Raw genomic sequence first — 22,459 nt, 5'->3', positions numbered from 1 at the left:
TGGTCTCTGTACAGTGTAACAGCAGAAGGTGATATTCTGATATTTGATACCCTTTCTCTCCATATTGTTGTTTTTTCTTAAAGAATAAAGTTTTAGTTTTCTGGAGATGCCAAAAGGATTGATCTGACGACATCAGATTAATGATATGAAGAGCTATACTGTAAACCTTCCTGAGAGTTTATTAGGGTCTTTATATATTTAACATTTAAGGAATCTATTCAAAGAAAGAAAGCCCCCAATTCTGCCCATGTTTACTGTATCCATCTTCTGCAAAATATTAATATTTGGGAGTACATCGGTGTTGATATGACATGAGCCTGGGTTCTTGAGGTTGGTTATTTTTTGTTTACCTGACCATGTTAGTTTTGATTGATGAGTCTAGAGCTGGGGTTAATGCTAAGTTAGAATTATGGAGACAGACATTGGAAGCTAGAGGTTTTAAGTTGAGTAAGAGTAAGACTGAATATATGGAATGTCGGTTTAGTAAGCAACGAAGTAGTGATGGGAGTGTAGTGAAGCTTGGTGAGCAAGATATACCGGTGAATGATTATTTCAAATATTTGGGATCCATCATTCAAAAGTATGGAGAAATTGATGGAGATGTAAATCATAGGATAAAGGTTGGGTGGATGAAATGGAAAAGTGCTACTGGAGTGCTGTGCGATCGTAGAATGCCATTGCGGTTGAAGGGAAAGTTTTATAGGACGACTATTAGACCCGCTTTACTATATGGTACGGAATGTTGGGCTGCCAAGAGACATCATATTCAAAAAATGAGTGTAGCTGAGATGCGGATGCTTAGATGGATGTGTGGAAATACAATAAAAGATAAGATTCGGAACGAAGAGATACGTAAGAAGGTAGGTGTTGCACCCATTGAAAATAAGATGCGAGAGAATCGTTTACGGTGGTTTGGACATATTCGGCGAAGGCCTAATGATGCTCCAGTTAGAAGGTTGGAGAAATGGGAAAATATATTAGTTAAAAGAGGTCGGGGTAGGCCTAGGAAGACTTGGATGGAGATGATAGGAAAGGATATGAATGCTTTGAACCTCACCAAGGACATGGCGTTGGATAGAAATGATTGGAGGAAAAGGATTCATGTGGAAGACCCAAAATGAATTTCTTTTTTGGTTCATATCGCTGACCCCAATTGTTTTGGGATGAAGGCGTAGTTGTTGTTGTTGTTGTTGACCATGTTAGTGTTGTTAATGGGACTTTCTGTCTAGTTTTCAATGATGTTCATTTACATATTCATCTTGTTACCATGTTTCCTTTTTAAAGATTTTTTTGTTCGTCAAATCCCTTTTCGCTACACTGATATTTCTGTTGCTTGTGTTGTAGAGTTGGTAGTGCAAGACATGGACTAGACTTCAGCTGACAATGGAATCATTTTCCATTACCAAAAAACTCGGATTCTTCATAAATTTTTACAGTCTAACATGGGTCACTTCGTTGATTTGATGCACTACCACCGTCTTGTTGGTGATTCATGTTCTTTTTATGTAAAGGAGTTTGAGATTCGTGCATGCAGAGTGATGCGGGTCTACATCCCTCCTTTGTTCAATAGCCGTTTTCATTTGTTGAGATATATCAATATTTCGGATCATTATCATTGCATTGACGTGTTCCTTGGCTGCGTTGTCCTTTATGTGGTTGTTTTAGTGTCATGTAGCATTGACTTCAGCAATATGTGCCCTCAATACACTACAACAAAATAGACTTTTAGTGGCAGACTTTTCCATCACTAAAGGCCCCAAGATCTGTCACTAAATGTTTTAGTGACAGGTTAAACAATCACTAAATAAAATATCAGTTACCTCCATCACAAGAGGATACCTACAGCGATGACTTTGACTGTCACTATAAGTCTTTTTTTTTGAAAAACAACATTTTACCAATAGTGACAGTTTCAACCGTCACTAAATAAAATCTCTAGTGCCGGTTACTTCCATCACAAGAGGTTACCTACAGTGACAGCTTTGGCTGTTACTATAAATCTTTGCTTTTGAAACAACAGTTTCAGCCATCACTAATAGTTTTTTTTGCAAAGAACAAAAAAAAGATTTTATTTATATATTTTATATTTATTTTAGATCCATTTATATGTTTGTATTTACATAAATAGATAAATATATTTACATAAATAGCAGGCATGTCCACACGCAGACACATGAGGACTTTCATCTTAAAAAAAATGAATTGATCAGTCAATGTTACACACACAGACACATGCACGCTGTATTAAGATCATAAACAAATATACTTAAATATGAAGATGGACTTTCATCATACATTCTAACTCTTTCCTCTCCTGCTCCCCTGCACTGGAAAGAGACAAAAAACAAGAGGTTGACAAGTGGCAGTTGATGTCACAGGTGGATCTTCGATCACTTATATTTTCAACTATAGATGTCAGCATCATTTCCCACATGTGGACTATCTCCAGGGGAATCTGTATGATTCATTCTATTTATATCTTCAAAAGTCGAGGTCATGAGAGCCAAGACACTAGAAACTATCCACTCTTTTATAAACTCAGTAAATGGTATTGGAGCTCTTATCAGTATTCAACATTGAAGGCTTGTGAGAAATATCCATAAAGGACGTCCCTGAGTTTTCTTGGACAAAAGGCACTGCATCAGTATTGGATTTTGGTCTGCTTGTAAACGAAACCTGCAATACTGGTCATCAGATTTCTGCTTCATACTGGAATATTTGTATGTCTCAGTATAAAATCACATGCAGATGTAATATATATCAGCTAAGGGTTCACATGTACAACTAGAAATCATTCCTTCACGCTACCTTGATGACATATTTACTGCCTTTTCTAGCTGTTGAATTTTAAATCTGAAAGAGGGAAAACATAACTAATGTATAGAGTAGCTGCCTTACATTTTCAATATTCTTCCCCAAAATTATAGTAGCTTTTCCCCTGGAAGTAGGTTGCCATTCATTAGTGGAGCCTACAATGGATCAAAATAGTAGTTTGCATCCAGAATAACGTGCTTCAGCAAGTGGAGCAAAAAAGCTGGAACAGAGTATAAATAATGGGTTTTAGCATATTCACCATTTGTGCTTTTGTTCACTTCAAGATTTTGAGAAACATGAGCAAGATTCAAGTCTACTGCAGATTCTTCAGCCCCCATATGAAATGAAAATCTAGCTTTTGTAGTTTCGCCTATGTCCTCATCATCGCCATCCAAATGAGTGAGGTCCACCAAGTACCCAGAATCTGACAGTGCTCCATTCTGCAGATGATTATCAGCACTCCAAGATAGAATAGGGAGAACGGAAGCCTCTGTTGTACTCCTAGAGCTGTTATCTTGCTCCAAAGATGACAGACATAACCAGTCAGAGCCTGGATTTCCACCATCACAGCTGGCTAGATGCTTTAAACCCACCTGCTGTAGGTTATTCAATATTTCACCTTCATTCATTTTATCAGTATATACATAAACAGATCCACCCAAGCTGTTCGGAGAAACAAGGGAAACTGAAGGCTTTACATGTCTTCAATGTGCTGTCTTCATGCATTGGATCAGTATGTACTCATCATATCTGCCCAATTCATCTAGAGATACAAAGCAGCAATTATATTCTATTGCCACCTCTGAGAATTGGGAACTCCAAGTTGTTTGAAGAAGACCATGAATTGATCAGTTGTAAGACTTCCTTTGCAATCTACTGATGAATGAAAACTAAAATAGCCATCTCTTTCACATCAACAAAAGGCTCAGAAATAAAAAAAACAAAAAACTTTATGTTCCAGCCGATATAGAGAAAATACAAAACACAATGTTGCTCCACCAAAAACTTAGGTGAGGCATAAGCCACAAGGCGTAAAGCGTACGCCTCAAAAAAAAATTAACTTAAAAAATACTTTTTAAATATCTAAAAATATAAATAAATAAAAGAAGTGCTTTATTGATGAAGCAACAACCAATAATAAATATAAAATCTCAAATAAATACTGAAAAATATGAGATTAACATGCAAAAGTAACATTAACACAACTTGTATCTGAGTATTTAAGAAATAAAATACGAGCATTCAATACAAAATTAAGTAACAAAATCTCTAATCAAATTTCTCAACATTATGTCATCATCAAAAAATGCATATCGGCATTAACAACCAAATGTTAATGTATTTGTCCAAAACTCTAAAAAATGAGAGTGTTACAACATTCACAAATGCAAATGAAGGACCCAAAAAACATATAAATGCCAATAGTCCTATTATATAAATTAGGGCCTAGAGTCTTTTTGTGTCTTGTCATCATCAATATCCAAGCCTTTAATGTCGTCATCCGAGGAATCTATATAAACATGTTCTCCTTCATCCTCATTCTCCGACTCTTCATCTACACTTTCTTTTTTCACATCCTCAGTCACTTATGTTTTTTTTCTTTAATAAAAAATCATATATTAAATACTTATTGTATATAATTAAAAATTACATTTATATTCATAGCAAGGTAAAAAGAATATAACTTTACCTAGAGCTCTTGAAAACTTACCTTGCCTAGAACCACTTTGTGAATCATGATGTGAAGTGACTTTTTCAATAAGTACATGTTCAATGGCATTTATGTTGAAGTTTGGGTTCAATCATAAATTGTTTAACCAATTGGAATCGCTAGGCAACATTAGATCTTCCTTCTCCACAATTCACTCATCATATGACTCTATGATCTAGACATATAAGGTCTTTGGTAACCCTCCTCTTCATATTTCTCTCCCTTAACTTCATATTGTATATGATAAAAACCAATGCATTCATCTTCTCTTGTTCAAAACTATTCATCTGTTTTGTATGCACCTATCATTTCAAATCATTGATAATCAATTATAAAATAATTAAACTTATACAAATGTATTTCAAAAATAAAATACAAAGTCACAAACCAATGAGAAGGTACTCAAATTCCTCTCACATCTCAATGCACTATACGCTAAACTTAAAACTCAAATTGCAAAATTCATCAATTCAGGATTTTCATGCCTAAATGAACTCCACCAATCAATTGCATTCAAATAAAATAAAAAAATGATAAAAATATTAAGAATGTCACAATTAACAAAAAAATAAAACATAAAAATAATATTAACAAATAACTATTAAAGAAACAAAGAAGAATCCAGAAGGAAAGGAAGTTAAGGGTGGCAACAAATCTCGTTCTATTATAAGAGAAGATAATAAAGTCAAAACTTCAAGAAATTCTTTTATAGAAAGATGAGGACATGCTCCTATATTTTAGGATCTAGATTTTTTCTTTTTTTGTGTTGTATTCTCTTTCATGTATCTCGATGTTTCTTCTCCTCTGTATATATATCTCAACATTCATAGAGGCAATATAGAGAATATACTATTGTATTCTTTCTCAAATGTTTTCTTTTTCTTTATATGGTATCAGAGCCATCATCTTCTTCCTCTAAAAGATCAATGGCTGGAGTATCGTCGACCCAGTGGAACGCCATTGTTGCCTTGGTCTCGATTAAACTCAATCGAGACAATTATTTATTGTGGTGAAGTCAGCTTGAATCAGTGATGCTGTCTCAAGATCTTCTTCAATTTGTAGATGGAACCAAACCTGTTCCAGCATAATACATAACTAAGACAAATCTGAATTCAACCCTGAGTTCGCCACGTGGTGAAAATCAGACCAACTTGCACTAAGTTGGATCAAGGCAATGGTTTCAGAAGCAGTGTTGGGGTATACTGTTTGAACCAGAACAGCTCACAAAGCCTGAAAGATATTGGAAAAATTGTATGGTTCTTAGTCACCATTTAGAACCATGTTGATGAAAAAGGAACTGTATTTTATCAAAAAAGAAAATATGAACATGCAGACTTATTTGGAGAGGATCAAATTTCTATCTGACGCCCTAGCAATAGTTGGTCATGAAACATCTGATGAAGATCTTATTCAAATCACGTTAAATGGTCTCTCATCTGCTTATGAGAGCTTTATAATTATGATCACTGCTGGCTCGACTGCTCTTGTTCTTATGTTTGTCGAACTTTATGATCTCCTTATTACTCAAGAAAAATGGCTTGAGTTACTCAAGTCAAAATCATTTGGAAATAACGATTCTTTGTAGTCATCTTTGCAGGTAGTTAATCAGACAACCTTTAATGCTTTCCGAGGAAGACGAAGAGGACGAGGATCTTTTCATGGCAGAGGAGGAAGGAACCAGGGTCAAGGAAATCAGTCATAGCAACAACTTGGTTTGGATAATAATGGGCGTCAACGAAATTCGATTGTTTGTCAATACTGTGGAAGGAAGGGTCATTCAGTCAAAACGTGTTATGACATTCTTTGGGCATTCTCGGCTATGAATCTTCAGGAAACTGTTGATGAGTATTGATATCCAAATACTGGCGCCACCAATCACATTGTTAGCAATGACGAAATGCTGAATAATAAGGCATCTTATGATGGATATGAAAATGTGATGATCGGTAACAGATCTCATCTCCCTATTAAGCATTCTGGTGATTTATTAGTCAATGTTCATGGAAATTACTTCAATCTCAAGAACACCTTGCACGTTCCTAAGATAGCTCATAATCTCGTCGGTGGGAAAATTTACCTCTGATAATGACTGCATTTTTAAATTCTTACCATGTAAATTTGTGATAAAGGATCGTCGAACGAGACAAGTTCTTCGGGTACCAAAGATGCGTGATGGACTTTATCCCATGAAGGCATCAAGAGCTGGTGAAAAGGAAGAAAAAATGGCTTTCAATAGCTGATTTTTGGACAACAAAATCAGTCTCTCAGCTTCATTTACGTTGTGCCATTGAAGATTAGGTCATGCAAACAAAAAGATTGTGTCCTTTCTTAATTTAAGTCATTTAATTTCAATAAACTCTCCTGTCTCAAAGGGAGTATGTCAGTCATGTCTTATAAGAAAGGCACATAAATGACCCTTTCCCATTTCTGTGTTTCATGCTTCTCAGGCACTTCAAATTTTGCATATGGATGTGTGGGGGCCGACCCTGATCATTTCTAGAGATGGATACAAATATTTTCTCCTTATAGTTGATAATTTATCTCGCTTTACTTGGCTTTTTCTTCTTAAAACAAAATCGGAAGTGGTTGATTGCTTTAAAAGTTTTAAGGTTTTGGTTAAAAAACAATTGGGCTCGACTATTACAACTGTTGAATCAGATAATGGTGGAGAATTTTGCAACCGGGATCTTGAATTGTTTTGTGAGGTGATCATGCCTAATTTTTATGCATAAATTCATATATTTTCATGCATGATTATATGCGATGATCACTTAAAAGTGCTTGTTTGAGAAGGTTTTCATCGTTTTTCATCGAATCACAATTTGAGCCTCTTTGGAGTATTTTGGGAAGAATAATTAGGTTTTTAGAAAATAATTTTGAGAAAGAGAAGTCTTTTGAAATATCAAAAAATTTTATGGACTCTTTTTGAAAAATTATCCAAAAACCTAATTAAACCTGAACTTCTAATATAAAAAGGATTTTTGAGGCTAGAGGGAGCATTTTCCCCTCTAGCCTTCTGCGCCCCCCTCTCTCTCCTCTCTACCTCTTCTTCCCCTTGTTCTCTTCTCAACCAGTTGCCTACCCTGTTCTTCTTTCTTCTTCTTCTTTCTTGTTCTTTCTTATAAACCCCGTCATCGCCGGTTCTTCTTGCTCCCATCATCAGAGAGATTGGAGGTTTGTATGATCGCAATGGAAAAACCGCTTCTTCTTCTCAACCCCTTTGTCGAAAGTGGATCGTGAGGTTTGTTGCTTCTCCATCTTCTCTTTACGTTTAGGTGTATAGATTAGATTCCTTGTTTTGTTTTCATTCATCGAATGCATATATCATGATTTCTTTTTTCAAGTATAGCATACATCATATTTTATATTCTGAACGTGCATAGTATCTAGTGTAAATCGTGTTTCTAATTATTCGATTCATTTAGTATAGAATAAGATTTAATTTTTCAAAATAGTTGATTAGTAAATCGTTACTTGTTGTTTTGCCTCGTCGTTTGAGTAATACTTTTTTAGTTTTTTTTTGTTTGGATTGGAACACGTAGATCTGTTAGACATGTTGGGATTATTGGTTGTGCGTGAACCCATGGGTCTACATGACTTTGAGCAAGCAACAACTTGTTTTTGTGCCAACTTTTGACATGAACGACAAGTTAAATCAGCGTGACTTGTGTATCACATGTTACAGCTTGCGATCGACATTGATCTGAAAAATTTTTATCAATAAAATGCCAGCTGCTAGAATAAATATATGGCTACCAAAATATATTTTTAGATTTGAGGCAGGTTGTGTGGTTCACGCAGGACACACACACAAGTTGTGGACTACATTTAACGTAGAATTCAAATCCAGCCAGCGTGTTCTGATTCGGTTAGAGTTGTTATTTTATGTAGCATCAACTCTTTGTTGATGTGCGCATAGGTTGATTAGTTTATCTTGAGTCTACCGTCGGTTAGTATAGTTAGATTCAACTATTTTATTTTTATGTCAAGTAGTTAAATTATAATTTCTTGTTGGTTTAGTAACAACCTTGTTTATTTAGTTTAGTTTAGCTTGGTTTATCGTTAATTAGATTTCATTAGTTTGCTGAAATTTGTCTCCTTGAGTTGTATTTGTTACAAGCTGTGTGTTTTGAACTTAGTAGTGGCTTCAAGTTATTTAGTTAATGTAGTTTATGTTTTGCTTGTTTAATTAATTATTTTAGTTTAGTTAATTTCACATATTTTTATTTAAGTAGTTTGCTAGTTAAAAATTGTTTAATTGAATAGTTAGATTAAGTTTAGTATACTTCAATTTTTTTTAATTCATTAGCTTGAATTCACTTTTTTCTTAAAATAGAATCATTAGTAGTTTCTTTATTGTTATATAGTTAGTTTGTTTTGCTATTTTGTTATTTAGTACTTTAGTTGTTACATGTTAGTGGGTTGTTAAAGTTTGTTAGGGTAGTTCTTGATTGTTTTTATTAAATTATTAGATTTTAGTAGTGTTTTTTTCGTGGTTCTGCTCATTTTGTGTTTTATTTTTTTAAGGAAGCGTTCAGACGTGCGGTGAGCCCTCGAAAGTACCCTCAAAGAGCCCTCTGAGGTACCCAAAAGGTCATCTCAAAAGGCCCTTTAAGCCCTTCAGAGAGCCCCTTAGAGCCCTCAAGGAGCCTATATAATGAAAACCAGTAATGAAGGAATGGACACGAAGCTCAAGCACTGAAGATTTTTTTTCTTTTCTTGTTAGATTAGGAATTTTATTATTCAATTAATTGGGTCGGTAATAAAACCATTTATTTTTTGTTTGTGAGTCCTCTTCAGAGGGACACACTCTTTTGTTTATTTATTTATTTAGTTAATTAATTAATTATTTTTTAAGGCAACAAAAGTAGTATTATGTGGGGTACAAAAGCACTTACCGTTCCCTGAGTTCGTCCCGAACTTCACTACTAGTGTGAACCGATTTTTAGTATTTGGTGTCTAGCTTTCACATTGTTTTTATTAAAAATATATTTCATAAAACTTACACCATGAGGCTAATGACATCTTACACAGGTTCTCATGTCCTCACACACCTAAGCAAAATAGGGTGGTAGAACACAAAAATTACCATGTCGTTGAAACAAGTTTGAGCATACTTCATGATGCTGGTTTGTCTTATAATTTTTGGGTTGAAGCATTTTGGATAGCAATTTACATCATATATAAATTGCCCACTATTAAATTGAATAAAAAATCTCCTTTTGAAATGTTGTTTAACAAGATCCCAATCACTTAAGAGTTTTTGGATCTAGGTGTTATCTTCTTCTTACTTTATCCAATAAGTCTAAATTTCAACCCAAAACTACTTAATGTATCTTTATTAGTTATGGAAGCCATCATAAAGGATATTTATGTTATGATGCCAAGCTCCATCGAGTTATTATATCTCGGCATGTTATTTTTTATGAAAACTTTGATGGACCAAAGGACTTACAAACATCCATAGATCAAACTAACTCTGTTTCTGGTTTGTCGTTATGGATATTGAGAGCTCCTCCAAAGGATGACAAAGTAGCTGATCATACGAGGTCTAAAAACTAGGCTTCTCAATCAGGGCTCAAGGCATTACATGGGGTTGCACTTCATCTCGATTTGTCATCTTCACCTTCTCAGCAGATCAATTCGGAGCTTCACCAAGGCCTGTCCTCACTTTCACAACAAAATGATCCTTAAGTCATTTCAGATTCCCAAAATGAATCTAATGAAGGGTATACAATTCAATCTTTTGATCAAGATCACACTTTATTAGACAATGATAGATCTTAGTCACAAGAAGAATCTCATATTAATCGGCCTGAGCATCACATTCACCCCATGATTACCTGTTCAATGACTGGATCACTCACACCAAAGTCTTTGAGTGCCATCACCAATCAAGATGAGCCAACTACATTCAAAGAACCTGTCTTGAATAGTCATTGGCGATAAGCTATGCTTCAAGAATTTCTTGCTCTCAAACAAAACAAAATGTGGCATCTTGTACCACCAAAACCTAAATACAATATCATAAGCTCTAAGTGGGTTTATAAGTTGAAACAGAATGCAGATGGTTCTATTGCTTATCATAAGGCACGATTAGTTGCCCGGGGTTTTCTTCAAGAAGCTGGAATTGATTACTTGGAAACTTTAAGTCCTACCGTTAAACCCACTACTATACGGGTATTTCTCACTTTGGCAATACAATATGAGTGGTCTCTCCGATAATTAGATTTTAATAATGCCTTTCTCAATAGTTATCTTGACGAAGATGTTTATATGACCCAACCTGACGGATTTGAGAATCCCAAATATCCTAATTATGTTTGCAAGCTAGATAAGGCACTATATGGTCTCAAACAAGCACCACGAGCTTGGTATCACAGGTTGAGTTGTCATCTGAAAAGGCCTGGCTTTTGTATTTCTCAGTCTGATACATCTCTCTTTATCTATTCACAGGGCACTGACAAATTATATTTACTTGTATATGTTGATGATCTCATTGTAACATGCTCTTCCTCATGTTTGGTTGACCAAGTCATTCCGCAACAAGGGGATGCATTTTCAATCAAAGATCTTGGCTCTCTGTCTTACTTCCTTTGAATTAAGGTCAAGTGAGGGACACCAGAATTGCTTTTATGTCAACAAACGTACATCAAAAATATTCTTCAGAGAGCAAATATGTCTGCTGCCAAATCAACTTCCACTCCTATGAGCACAAGTAAAATTGATGCTTCTACCTCACCACTGTTTGAGGATCCCTCATTATATTGCAGTGTGGTGGGGGCATTACAGTATGCCACGCTGACTCGTCCTGACATTGCCTTTGCAGTCAATCAAGCATGTCAGTTCATGCATGCCCCTCGAGTTGCTCATTGGGCTATGGACAAAAGAGTTTTACGATACTTAAATAACACGAGTCACTATGCTCTTCGTCTTGTTGCTTCCTCGTCATTACAGTTGAGTGCATTTGCAGATGCTAATTGGGCATGAAATGTGGAAGACAGAAAATCAACAAGGGGATTTGTCACGTTCTTGGGCAATAATATTGTGTCATGGGCCTCGCAAAAACAAAGGATTATAGCCCAGTCTAGTACCGAGGCTGAATATAAGTCTCTAGCTTGTGCAGTGGCAAAACTTCTATGGTTGAAATCGCTTCTAAAGGAACTTGGTGTTCCAGTATCAAATCCTCATGTCTTGTGGTGTGATAACATTGGTGCTTTATATCTTGTAGCTAATCCCATTTTTCATGCTCGAACCAAACATGTAGAAGTGGACTTTCATTTCGTCTGAACAATTAACAGACAGGTTGACAACGACACTTGGCCCAGTCATGTTCAAATCTTTTAGAAGCAAGCTTAACGTAGTTGAACCAACATTCAACTTGAGGGAGCATGTTAAGGAAACAAAAAAGAATCCAAAAAGAAAGTTAAGGGTGGCAACAAATCTCGTTCTGTTACAAGAAAAGATAACGAAGTCAAAACAACAAGAAATTCTTTTATAGAAAGATGAGGACGTGCTGCTACATTTCAAGATCTAGATTTTTCCTTTCTGTTTTGTGTTATATTCTCTTTCATGTATCTCGATATTTCTTCTCCTCTGTTTATATATATCAGCATTCATACAGGCAATATAGAGAATATACTATTACATTCTTTCTCAATCGTTCGCTTTTTCTTTATAATAATATAATTGCAAACTTACCTGGACTTTTTATTTTTCTTGTTGTAACAATTGTCTCTCTACCCAACAACCCTTTAGTCTTTTTAAATGCATCGATTTGTGTTGTAATTTTCAACCGAACATTTGCATCAGAAACCAATTTTTCAATATAATCATAAAAACCACTCATAACTTCTCCATCCGGGTTGAAGTTGTCAGCATAATGAAATTGAGGATTTAAATAATAGGCAGCAGCTGCATGCAAAAACTTATGGAGTTTGTAAGCCCCATGGTCTGTCAATGATGTTCCAAATAAGTTTATATTTTCTTTCAACATTATCAAGATTCAAAGAAATTTTCTCCTTTGCTCTAGTTATTGCCTCGAACAAAAATCACATAGCAGGCTCTTTTGCATCCACTAATTACAATACTTTCACGAGAGGACAATATAGCTTTAATTAAATATGATAGGACAACCCAAAACATATGATCATTAAGAACAATATGAACAATATTTTTATCAATCGGGTTTCTTATAGTAATTAGATGATCTAAAATTTGAAGACAAGAACATCGACTTCAACTCTTTCTTGTAACATCCAATACTATAAAGTGTGAGATATGATATGGCAAAACGAGTAATGGCTGGACGTAGAAGCTTTCTTTTCATGGTAAACTTTTTCATCAAATTTAATATTCATGCATAACTATAGATATATCTTGTAATTTTCTTCGCCTTTTCTACTGTATCTTTAAAAGTTGATATCTTTCCAATATCTTCTAACATCAGATCTAAGAAATGCACCGTGGTCAAACTTTTAGCAATGGTATTTTTAAAACATTATTTTATCGTTGAAAGCATTTAGAAAATTATCAACCAAGTAATAATACTGATTTCCCACATAAGTGGTGAGTCAGATCGATCCACAGGGAACATGATATACTCAAATTAAAACTAAAATTTGTATTTCATTGATATGAAACTTGTTCAATTACAAAGAATTTTACACTGAAAAGTAAATTGAACAAGAACAAAAAGAAGCCACATAGTGACTTAAGCCCGCAAATGCAAGGGCAATGCAACAATCAATCACTGAGACGAGATGCTCTTACTGCAACTTAATATCACCTGCATGACACAAAAATGAAGTTAGTAAAACTACTTATAGAAATGAAAACGACTACTTCTAAATTAATTCTAAAATTAATCGCTAACCTAATTCTTACGTAAAACGAGAAATTACTAGAGCTAACTCCCTAAACTATTTATCCTAACACTGCAATTAACTCTGGACTAATATTAGAAACTTAATAAAACACTAAAAATTGAAATTAGAAAAACTACGTAAAATGGAAAATGACTATTTTTCCCCTGCACCACGCGAAACCCTAATTTTTGATAGGCGATTGAAAAATGATTCGTAGATGGCTCAAACAAAGTCCGATTAGAGTGATTTCTGTTGCATTGAATTTCTGACATAATCAGGAATTCAGCGAAGCTTATGGATTCCAAATATCACTCCGGGAATTCCAGATATAGGCATCACAAAATCAGTGAGAGATACACAATACGCCTATTTAAAAAGCCAAATGATACGAAGGGCAAAACTACGCGAAAATGAATCCTAAAACACTAATTATCAAACTACAACATGTACCAAATAATTCTAAACCTAAGTAGACTATTATCCTATAGAAAACAATAATGTCACAATGGATTTTTGTTGCACTAATCGACAAACCCGGCTAGACATGCGGTTTTAGCCAGTTTTGGCATAGGAGTCAGAAAATAGTGCGACGAAGTCCTAGAACGCAAGGGAAAGCTAATATAATTCAAATACACCCTATATTAGACTCACGACTACCTAATTGCAATTAAAAACAACTAGAATAGAGTAATTCTAGTCGATTTGAGGGATTTACACTAAACAAATGCTAAAGAATTGCTAACACTCACTAACCTAAATTATCTAAATTACTTAATATATTGTGTACTAACTAACTACAACCTAACCACGTGCTGTAAATATAAATCTAAAAGAAAGTTAATAAGACTACTTAACTACACACGGCTAATCATCAATTAATATGTAATGAATTCTAACACTTCTTAACACCCTAGCTAATTAAGCCAAAATGAAGCTAAGCTAAACAATTCTATCACCTGCTAATTTACTGCAAAAGCTTACAGAAAAACTACTAAAAACCTTCTGCTACGCACCCTCCAACCGAGTGTCACTAATTACACTAACTACCTCACTCGGTTACCAAGGAGACAAACCCAATTACCTTTAAACACAATCCAACCTACTTACATGCATCCAAACTTACATAATACTCCTAATATCACCTAGTTGACCTTAATACAACAAGGAATCAACACCATAATTTTTGCTAAAATAGAAAGTAAGGAGCAATGATAATCCTTACCATTTGCTGCAAAACTCCCAAACCGATTAGAAGGAATTCCAATCGGAATTGGGTACTAACAGCAAACTACATTACTAGCTAACTTATAAATTAATTCACTGCTTACAGAGATTGAATCATCACTGACTTTACTGCTAGAATTTTAACAGAAAAACAGAGAACTAACTGTGCTGATATATTTTGCTCAAGATACCTAAATCGGGTAGCATAAGTCTACCCGATTTTGGTTATTTGTGCGTGCCTAAAGAAATGCAACAAAAATTAATCACAAGACACACACTTACAGAATTACAAGTATTGTTTGCACACTAATAAAAACGTAACTAACCTACTTTAATAAACTGCAACAGGGTTTTAAGCAAAACACTTCAGCCGGCTAGAACCAGTCTAGCTGATAAACAAGAAAATAGAGATTCACGACGGTAAAATGCAAGAAAAACAAATTAAACGAAATGCCTAACTCTAGTTAGAGTGCTGGTTCACGCACTAATACGCTACCTATGGTTGTCAAACATATAGAAAATGCAAAATAGCAGAAAACTAAAACACGTTGGGTTTTACCTACAAGAAAGGGGGGTGAGAAAGACTTACCGTGGCCAAGCGACAGTTCGATGATTGGAGGGATCAAAGAAGAGGTGGTTCAAGCTGAGGGAGATGACCTTGCAGCTACCATGGGTGTTGCTGCATGATGATGTAGATTTGGAGTGGCGCCGAGTTGGGAAATGGGGAAGAGAGACCAGCTAGGAAGGGCCGGTGGCCGTGGGCGTGGGCGTCACACCGGCTAGTTAAGCGTCTCCAACTGCTGCTACAGAGTGCTGATACTTAAATCCATGGCTTTGTTTGGCTGAGATGCTGCACAAGATGATGGTGCCGAAGGTGGAGGCAATTCAAGTTTACTTCGGTTGGGGAAGGAGACCGGCGAAGAAGGGTCGGTGGCCTGGCGGCATGGACGTCATACCGAATGGCTGAGACACCCATCCATGGCTGCCATACCTGCACCTACACAGCAAAATGAAGATTAGCACGAGATGAAAATGGACAGTGAAGAGGAGGAAGAAGAAGGGCGATGAAGAAGAAGAAGAAATGGCGGAAAGCTTAATGGACTAAGTAAAGGCAATGGAGAATAATGGAGATGGACGAGTGGAGAAGACGGTGGAGAAGAGGAGGAGACGGTGGAGAGGAAGAGGGCGAGCTGGGGTGGCGCATTTCCCAAGGTCTGAACAAAGCATTTAGGGTTTCTCTTTGATTTTATAGAAGAAGCTCCTCTTTTTGGTATTTCCAAAAAGAGGATTTAAAAAAAGAATATTGTCTAGGCGCCTTTTTTGAGGGGGCTTTCAGTAAATATTTTCCAAAATTCGTAAATGGGCTGATGTGGGTTGGATTGGGTACGTTTTGCATTGATCCATGGCCCAAATGGGCCAATTGGATCTGGTTTTGACCCGTTTCGCCCCGAGGTCCGACCCGCTACACTATAAAATGCGATATCTCTCTCGTTTTAAGTCCTATTCGAACGAAATTCGAACCGTAGCTCAATGACATCTAAATAAATTTAAGTGAGGGTTCTAAATCTATAAATGATGTATTTATGCAATCATAATATATTATATTTATGAGTAATTAACACATCATCACATCGCACATGTCCAAAAAACATATTTTTTCTTTTGTTAACATATTCTCAGTTGCCATATAATTTGGTGCATTATATGTAATAAATTGCACCGCATTTCCTTCACCAACTTCTTTAAACAACTTACATAAATTTGCAACAATTGTTTTCATGTTATTAATGTCAATAAACTTCAAAAATAGTCTTTGATGAGTTGTTCACAAGAAAATTAATTTTCTTCCTTTTCCATCAATCTAACCATTTTCCATAATGCTGTAATCAACTTTTGGCCATTCTTTTTTGAATTCTTTTAAAATTTCATGAGTACAGTCTACCCCATCCTTCAAAATTCACGTTTTGATCTTGCGGTAAGGTAGTTTGAACCCTTGCCCATAATTTGCAATAGCTTCTATCATTGAACCAAAATATGGACTGTTGCAAAGATTAAATAATAGGGCATTGAAATAAAAAGATCTCTCAATGATACAACATACATATTTTCTATCCCTTTTGAATGCAGTGCTCATTGTGGTTTGTTGTGCTTCTTTGTTCATGTATTGGTCTAACTTGCTTTGTTCTTGCTCTTGTTTCCTTTCTTTCTAATCCCTTAGATGATTCTGAAAAAACCTCTTAACATCAGGTGGAACATCTTTGCACAAGCTTACAACATGTTTCGTGTCAGCTAAGTGATGTTTCAGCCTGTAAATACCTCTTATAGTCTCTTTATGACAGTAATTGCAAATTACATGTCCCATGAGTTTGGAATCTTTAGTGGGATTTGGAACTTTAGTTTCATGATCCCATCCTACATCTTTTCTCATTGTTTAACTGCAAAAATGCATATAAGAAAATATATATTAACACAAGAATTTATAAAAACTCAAAGAGACATGGCACTCCTAAAAAAAATTGAGTCAAGGATTTATATAATCTAATGAATTCAAATTCATATTAAAAACAAATCAACATATATTACACATGACGCCCCTAAGTCTCTACAGCAGAATCTAAACAAAATAGAATAAAAGGGCTTTTACTGAAAATATTGAGAAACCTAGTGGAGCATATCTGCAACACCAAATCATGCTAATTATCATTTCAAGCTCTGCTTAGCTCTTGCCTTGGTATGCATTTTCATTCATGACTTGATTGTTTACTTTTTCCTAACACATAATTATACAAAAAATTATTGGTTTTTATTTTCTAAATGTGGTTTCATGAAAAAAACTATACAGGATATTCATTACCCTAACTATCTTCTCTACCATCAATGCACAATTTTGTCTTAGACTTACCAACCTAACATCCTATAGACTAGGGGCACAAATGGATCTAATACTATCAAATATCCAATCCAAGTCTGGCATATTATTTTCATATTTGGATCATTCAAGTAAGATCGAAACATGCATTCAGATTAGACTTCGATTCACTTAGTTGGTTCATGTTTGGATTTAGATGGGATTTAGACCAATATTTTAGGTTAGAACTAATTCGAATCAAATATGATCAGATTGCATTTCTGTTTAGATGTAAGAGCACATTTTGATTTTTTTTTACCAAATCAGCAGATCTGGTAGTATCATATAGATTGGATTCCTATTCATGCTTAAATCATTGGATCAAATGCAAAAAAAATTGGATTCGGGAAGGTTCTATATACAAATTCAGGCAAGTTCTATATATAATTGGATTCAAGCAGGTTTGATATATTGATTTTCAAATCGATTCAGGGAATCCAACAAATCCAGTTTAGGCTTGAATCATTTTGAGTCGAACAACTTTTAACCACAAAAATATAAAAATCTGACACCTATTGTTGGTCTAAGAAACCAATCAGCAAGAAAATAAAAAAGTACAGGCAGAGAGACAAGAGACACACACACACAGAGAGAGAGAGAGAGAGAGCAACAAAGTAGGGAGAGAGAGAGACGAGAGAGCAAGAAGAGCAAGGAGATTAGGGAGAGCGAGAGACAAGAGAGATTAGGGAAGAAAGAGAGCGAGACCCGTCCCTAATTGGGGCCTCCCTCTATTTATCACCAAATTTGGGTCAAATGAGGACTTTGACTCCATTTGACCCGATATATATGAGGCACGTGTCTCATGCTTGAGGTGCGCTTCACCATGAGGAGTACGCCTCATAGTGTATGAGGCGTACACCTCAGGTCATTTACGCCTTAGACATACACCTCAAGGTACAAAGGGCCTCCCTCTATTTATCCCCAAATTTGGGTCAAATGAGAGCTTTGACCCGATATATATGAGGCGTGCCTCACCTTGAGGCATATGACTCAGGTCTTTGTGCTTAGATATGTTTTACAACTACTAAGATCAACAATAACCATGGCCACATGCCCAATCACTTCAACATTCTACGCCTCCTCCACCAAACCATTACCATGATACATCCATGTTCGTGGGAAAGTAGTCTGATGAAGATTTTTATGGGGTTGAAGTGTGCACTTTTGAACGACTATAGACGACCATTCATTCAACAGTGATGTATTATGGAATTGCAACAAAGGTGCCGACCTTCTTAGTTCGGCCATCAACCTCTGGATCGTTCTCTATTGCCCCTCACTGATTTCCTCCTCTTTTGCTTTACCTTCGCCACCACCTATTCCTTCTTTTTTGCCCACCTTCTCCTCTTTGTTCATTTCTTACCTAGCTACCCATCACAAAGCACATGCCATAGTCACCGCTACCACCGGCTTTCCCATCCACGCCAATCTTCATTGTTCACCATCATCATCCCCATCCCCATCCCCATCGCCCTCATCTTTGACCCAACCTCAAGCCAGCAAAACCACTGGTTGGGGTTGGTCACTGGGACCCTCTCCCGTCGGTGTCAGCCCTTCTTTTTACCTTTGCTCAATGATGCAAGAATGGAGCAAAGAACCCGGGTTCATAAAGGATCCATTTTAGATTTTAATTTTGGATCTTTGTGCTTAAATATTGCATACCTAAGCCATTTGTTAGGATGTTTTATTTATTTTTTAAATAATTTTAATAAGTTAATTAATTTGATTATAATTAGAAAACTCTATCTATAAAAAGATGAGAGAGGTCGAGGAGGTTATTTAGAGTCAAAGATAAGACACATTTTAGTTAATTTTTAGTTATTTTAATTTTTTATTATTTTTTGTTTTTCTTAGATAATTGGCAGTTGGTTAAAATTTCTTCCAAAATGGGGTCCTAATGTACATCACATAATGCCTGGGAAACATTGGCCATGTACACCTGGATGCAGCTTGGCTCGAATAATTCGAATCAATGTCAGCTTAAGAGTGTACCTAAAATATCCACAACCTCCACAACAAAGCAAATGTCTATTCGCTGGAAAACACTAGTTGCATGTACGAAGAAAAGTACAACCAAGTAGCAGCAAACAAGTTGTCAGACTGGAAGTTGAACCAATGTTAGACCTGACCCGAGCCAAACTCTTTTGGCAAACAAGCTGTCACACTAGTTGCACTTATGATGCGTAGAAAAGTTTTGTTATTTCCTCAGACAGGTGCTAACATTTTGGCCAAGTGATTGGCTTAATGCTTTCAAGCTGAAGGACATCAGGAGTTCGATACCTGGAGGGCAGCCAAAGTATTTTAACTGCTTTGAAAAGGGTCATAAGGCAAAGAGGGTGTTGTGTGTTCTCCCCGGAACACCAATTCGCTTGTTCCGGTGTGTACGGAGGAATATCTTGGGACCTGCGATAATTCATATGCCAATGTTGCCCACGATGACTTTATAATAAAATAACATATAAAAAAGGTAGATATGCTTTTGACTGAAATGTCTTATCGTAAGATAGATATGCGTTGGACGAAAATGTTCTCCCGCTCCCCATAAATAGATTTGCACGTTCCGCCTTTGTTTTTAGCTTGTGCTACAACACATGGCCGCCTTCTCGTTCCTGCCTTGTGTTAGATATAAAACTTTTTCAGGTTCGTTCCTACATCGTGGAGATAACTATAAATCGAACGACCGGTTCGATCATTGGTGGGTGTCATAGGGAGATTTGTCAGCCATCTCTTTTTACAATCTTCTCTTCTTCTTTGTTTTCGTTAGGCAGTATGGAAAAAAGCAATGATGCACAAACATTCTTACCTTTCCATGTCATCATGCTATTGTTGAAGAACATATGTCGGCGTGAGTGTCATTAAGCCATTGTTTTGTTATTGCAGGTAGATTTTATCGTTTTGACGATTGGAAACTTAAAGATACTTATAAGGCGGTGGGATCTCTTGACAAGAATGCTTGGTTACAGATGCGAGCAAGGGCCTCTACCCCATCCGGTATCGTCCATTCATTCAGTATATGCAATGTAATGCAAATCGTGGTTGTAGACACATTATCAATTTGTGAGATATTATTTTGTTTGTTAAAATCGATTTGTAATATATTATGCTGAATTGTCGTATATCGATTTGTAAGATATTATGTGTTTTCTAATGTCAATTTGTGAGATATTATTTTGTTTGTTAATATCGATTTGTAATATATTATGTTGAATTATCGTATATCGATTTATAAGATATTATGTGTTTTCTAGTGTCGATTTATGAGATATTATTTTGTTTGTTAATATCAATTTGTAATATATTATGTTAAATTGTCGTATATCGATTTATAAGATATTATGTGTTTTCTAGTGTCGATTTGTGAGATATTGTTTTGGTTGTTAATATCGATTTGTAATATATTATGCTGAATTGTTGTATATTGATTTGTAAGATATCATGTGTTTTCTATTGTCGATTTGTGAGATATTATTTTGTTTGTTAATATCGATTTGTAATATATTATGCTGAATTATCGTATATCGATTTGTAAGATATTATGTGTTTTCTATTGTCGATTTGTAAGATATTATGTGTTTTCTAGTATCGATTTGTGAGATATTGTTTTGGTTGTTAATATCAATTTATAATAATATTATGCTGAATTGTCGTATATTGATTTGTAAGATATTATGCTGAATTGTTTTATACCGATTTATAATATATTATGTTGAATTGTCGTATATCAATTTGTGAGATATGTGTTTTTTAGTATCGATTTGTGAGATATGATTTTGTTTGTTAATATCGATTTGTAAGATATTATATTGAATCTTTGATACTTTGATTCATTCAATCGTTTCTTTGACTTGCTTAACTAATCGGTAACTATTTTTATATGCATCTTGAATAAATCGTAGTAAACGTATGCGGTGGCTAACACAAATTGATATTTTGCTCATGACAATGTTGATCATATCAACTAGTTGCAGTGAAGATGATGTATCTGAATCATTGAAAAGTCATGGAGCAACGGACAACCGTACTATCGATGCACCTGAAGAAGTGAATATGTGCACTAATGATGCACATGATAAGAAGGGTGCATGCATTGGATTCACTCTTGACTTGAATATTCTAGCAGACGAAATGCAATTCGATAATGAGGTAGACGATCATGACAGTGCACTTGACAAAGGTGCAGGCACCTCAAGTCTACATGATAGTACACTTGACTCTGTTCCCATAGAGGGAATGCAGTTTAATAATGAGGAAACTGCATACAAATTTTATAATGATTATGCCTTAAAACTTGGCTTCAATGTTAGAAGGTATTCTTGGGCAAAAAATGCACAGGGTGTCGTGGTGAGAAAGACATATGTTTATTCTAAACAAGGTTGAAAGAAGTCAAGTGAAAATCCAACAAGGAGCAAGCCAGATTCAAGATGCGTTTGTCCAACGAGAATGGTGTTAAGAAGACTTTCGAATGAAAAATATATAGTTCATACATTAATCAATGATCATAACCATGAATTAGCCGCTTTATTTATGACTCTTATGTTAAGGTCACATCGTAAAGTAACTGAAGTGCATATTGCAATTGTTGAAATGGCTGATAGCGCCGACATTACATCAAGAAAGACATACAATTTGTGTGCGCACGTAGATGGTGGTCGCGAGAATATATCATTCACACCTATGGATCTAAGAAACCACTTGAAAAGAAAGAGGTAAGAAAACATAAAGAATGGATGAATATGTTCTTTGGTTGATTACCTACAGAAGCATTCAAGCAATGACCCTGGTTTCTTTAGTGCAATGCAACTAGATGAAGATGGGTATGCTGTGAATATGTTTTGGGCATATTCAAAGTCAAGAGTAGATTATGAATGCTTCAATGATGTGTTTGTTTTTTATATGACAGTGAAGATTAATACGAAACAGTGGCCATTTGCGCAG

General features: G+C 35.5%; 1 protein-coding gene across 3 annotated transcripts; it reads right to left on the bottom strand.

Moving 5' to 3' along the window:
- Window positions 1-2,316: 2,316 nt before the first annotated feature.
- Window positions 2,317-15,812, bottom strand: LOC149849066 (uncharacterized). Of its 3 annotated transcripts, none has more exons than XM_089998481.1 (4): window positions 15,206-15,812; window positions 3,074-3,704; window positions 2,899-2,969; window positions 2,317-2,676 (listed from the first exon to the last, which is right to left on the bottom strand). In XM_089998481.1, the coding sequence occupies exons 2-4, from the start codon at window positions 3,441-3,443 to the stop codon at window positions 2,539-2,541; spliced, it is 579 nt and encodes a 192-aa protein (XP_089854607.1). In that variant the 5' UTR covers window positions 3,444-3,704; window positions 15,206-15,812; the 3' UTR covers window positions 2,317-2,538. The 3 variants fall into 3 exon arrangements, with proteins under 3 accessions (XP_089854607.1, XP_089854608.1, XP_089854606.1); XM_089998482.1 differs by having other exon boundaries at window positions 3,074-3,577; XM_089998480.1 differs by lacking the exon at window positions 15,206-15,812 and having other exon boundaries at window positions 3,074-3,817.
- Window positions 15,813-22,459: the final 6,647 nt, after the last annotated feature.

This window comes from Nuphar pumila, chromosome 1, assembly GCF_984573655.1.
Source record: "Nuphar pumila chromosome 1, dmNupPumi1.hap1.1, whole genome shotgun sequence".
Classification (NCBI taxonomy): domain Eukaryota; kingdom Viridiplantae; phylum Streptophyta; class Magnoliopsida; order Nymphaeales; family Nymphaeaceae; genus Nuphar; species Nuphar pumila.
Note: the sequence above shows the minus strand (reverse complement) of the source record. Positions and strands in the feature narration are given on the sequence as shown.

What these genes read in the sequence shown, in the direction of transcription:
- LOC149849066 (XM_089998481.1), bottom strand. Translation starts at nt 3,443, where the DNA reads ATGAATGAAGGTGAAATATTGAATAACCTACAGCAGGTGGGTTTAAAG. An exon ending in AGTGAACAAAAGCACAAATG is followed by an intron (nt 2,970 to 3,073) that starts GTGAATATGCTA and finishes GATCCATTGTAG; the next exon opens with GCTCCACTAATGAATGGCAA. An exon ending in TGGGGAAGAATATTGAAAAT is followed by an intron (nt 2,677 to 2,898) that starts GTAAGGCAGCTA and finishes CCAGTATTGCAG; the next exon opens with GTTTCGTTTACAAGCAGACC.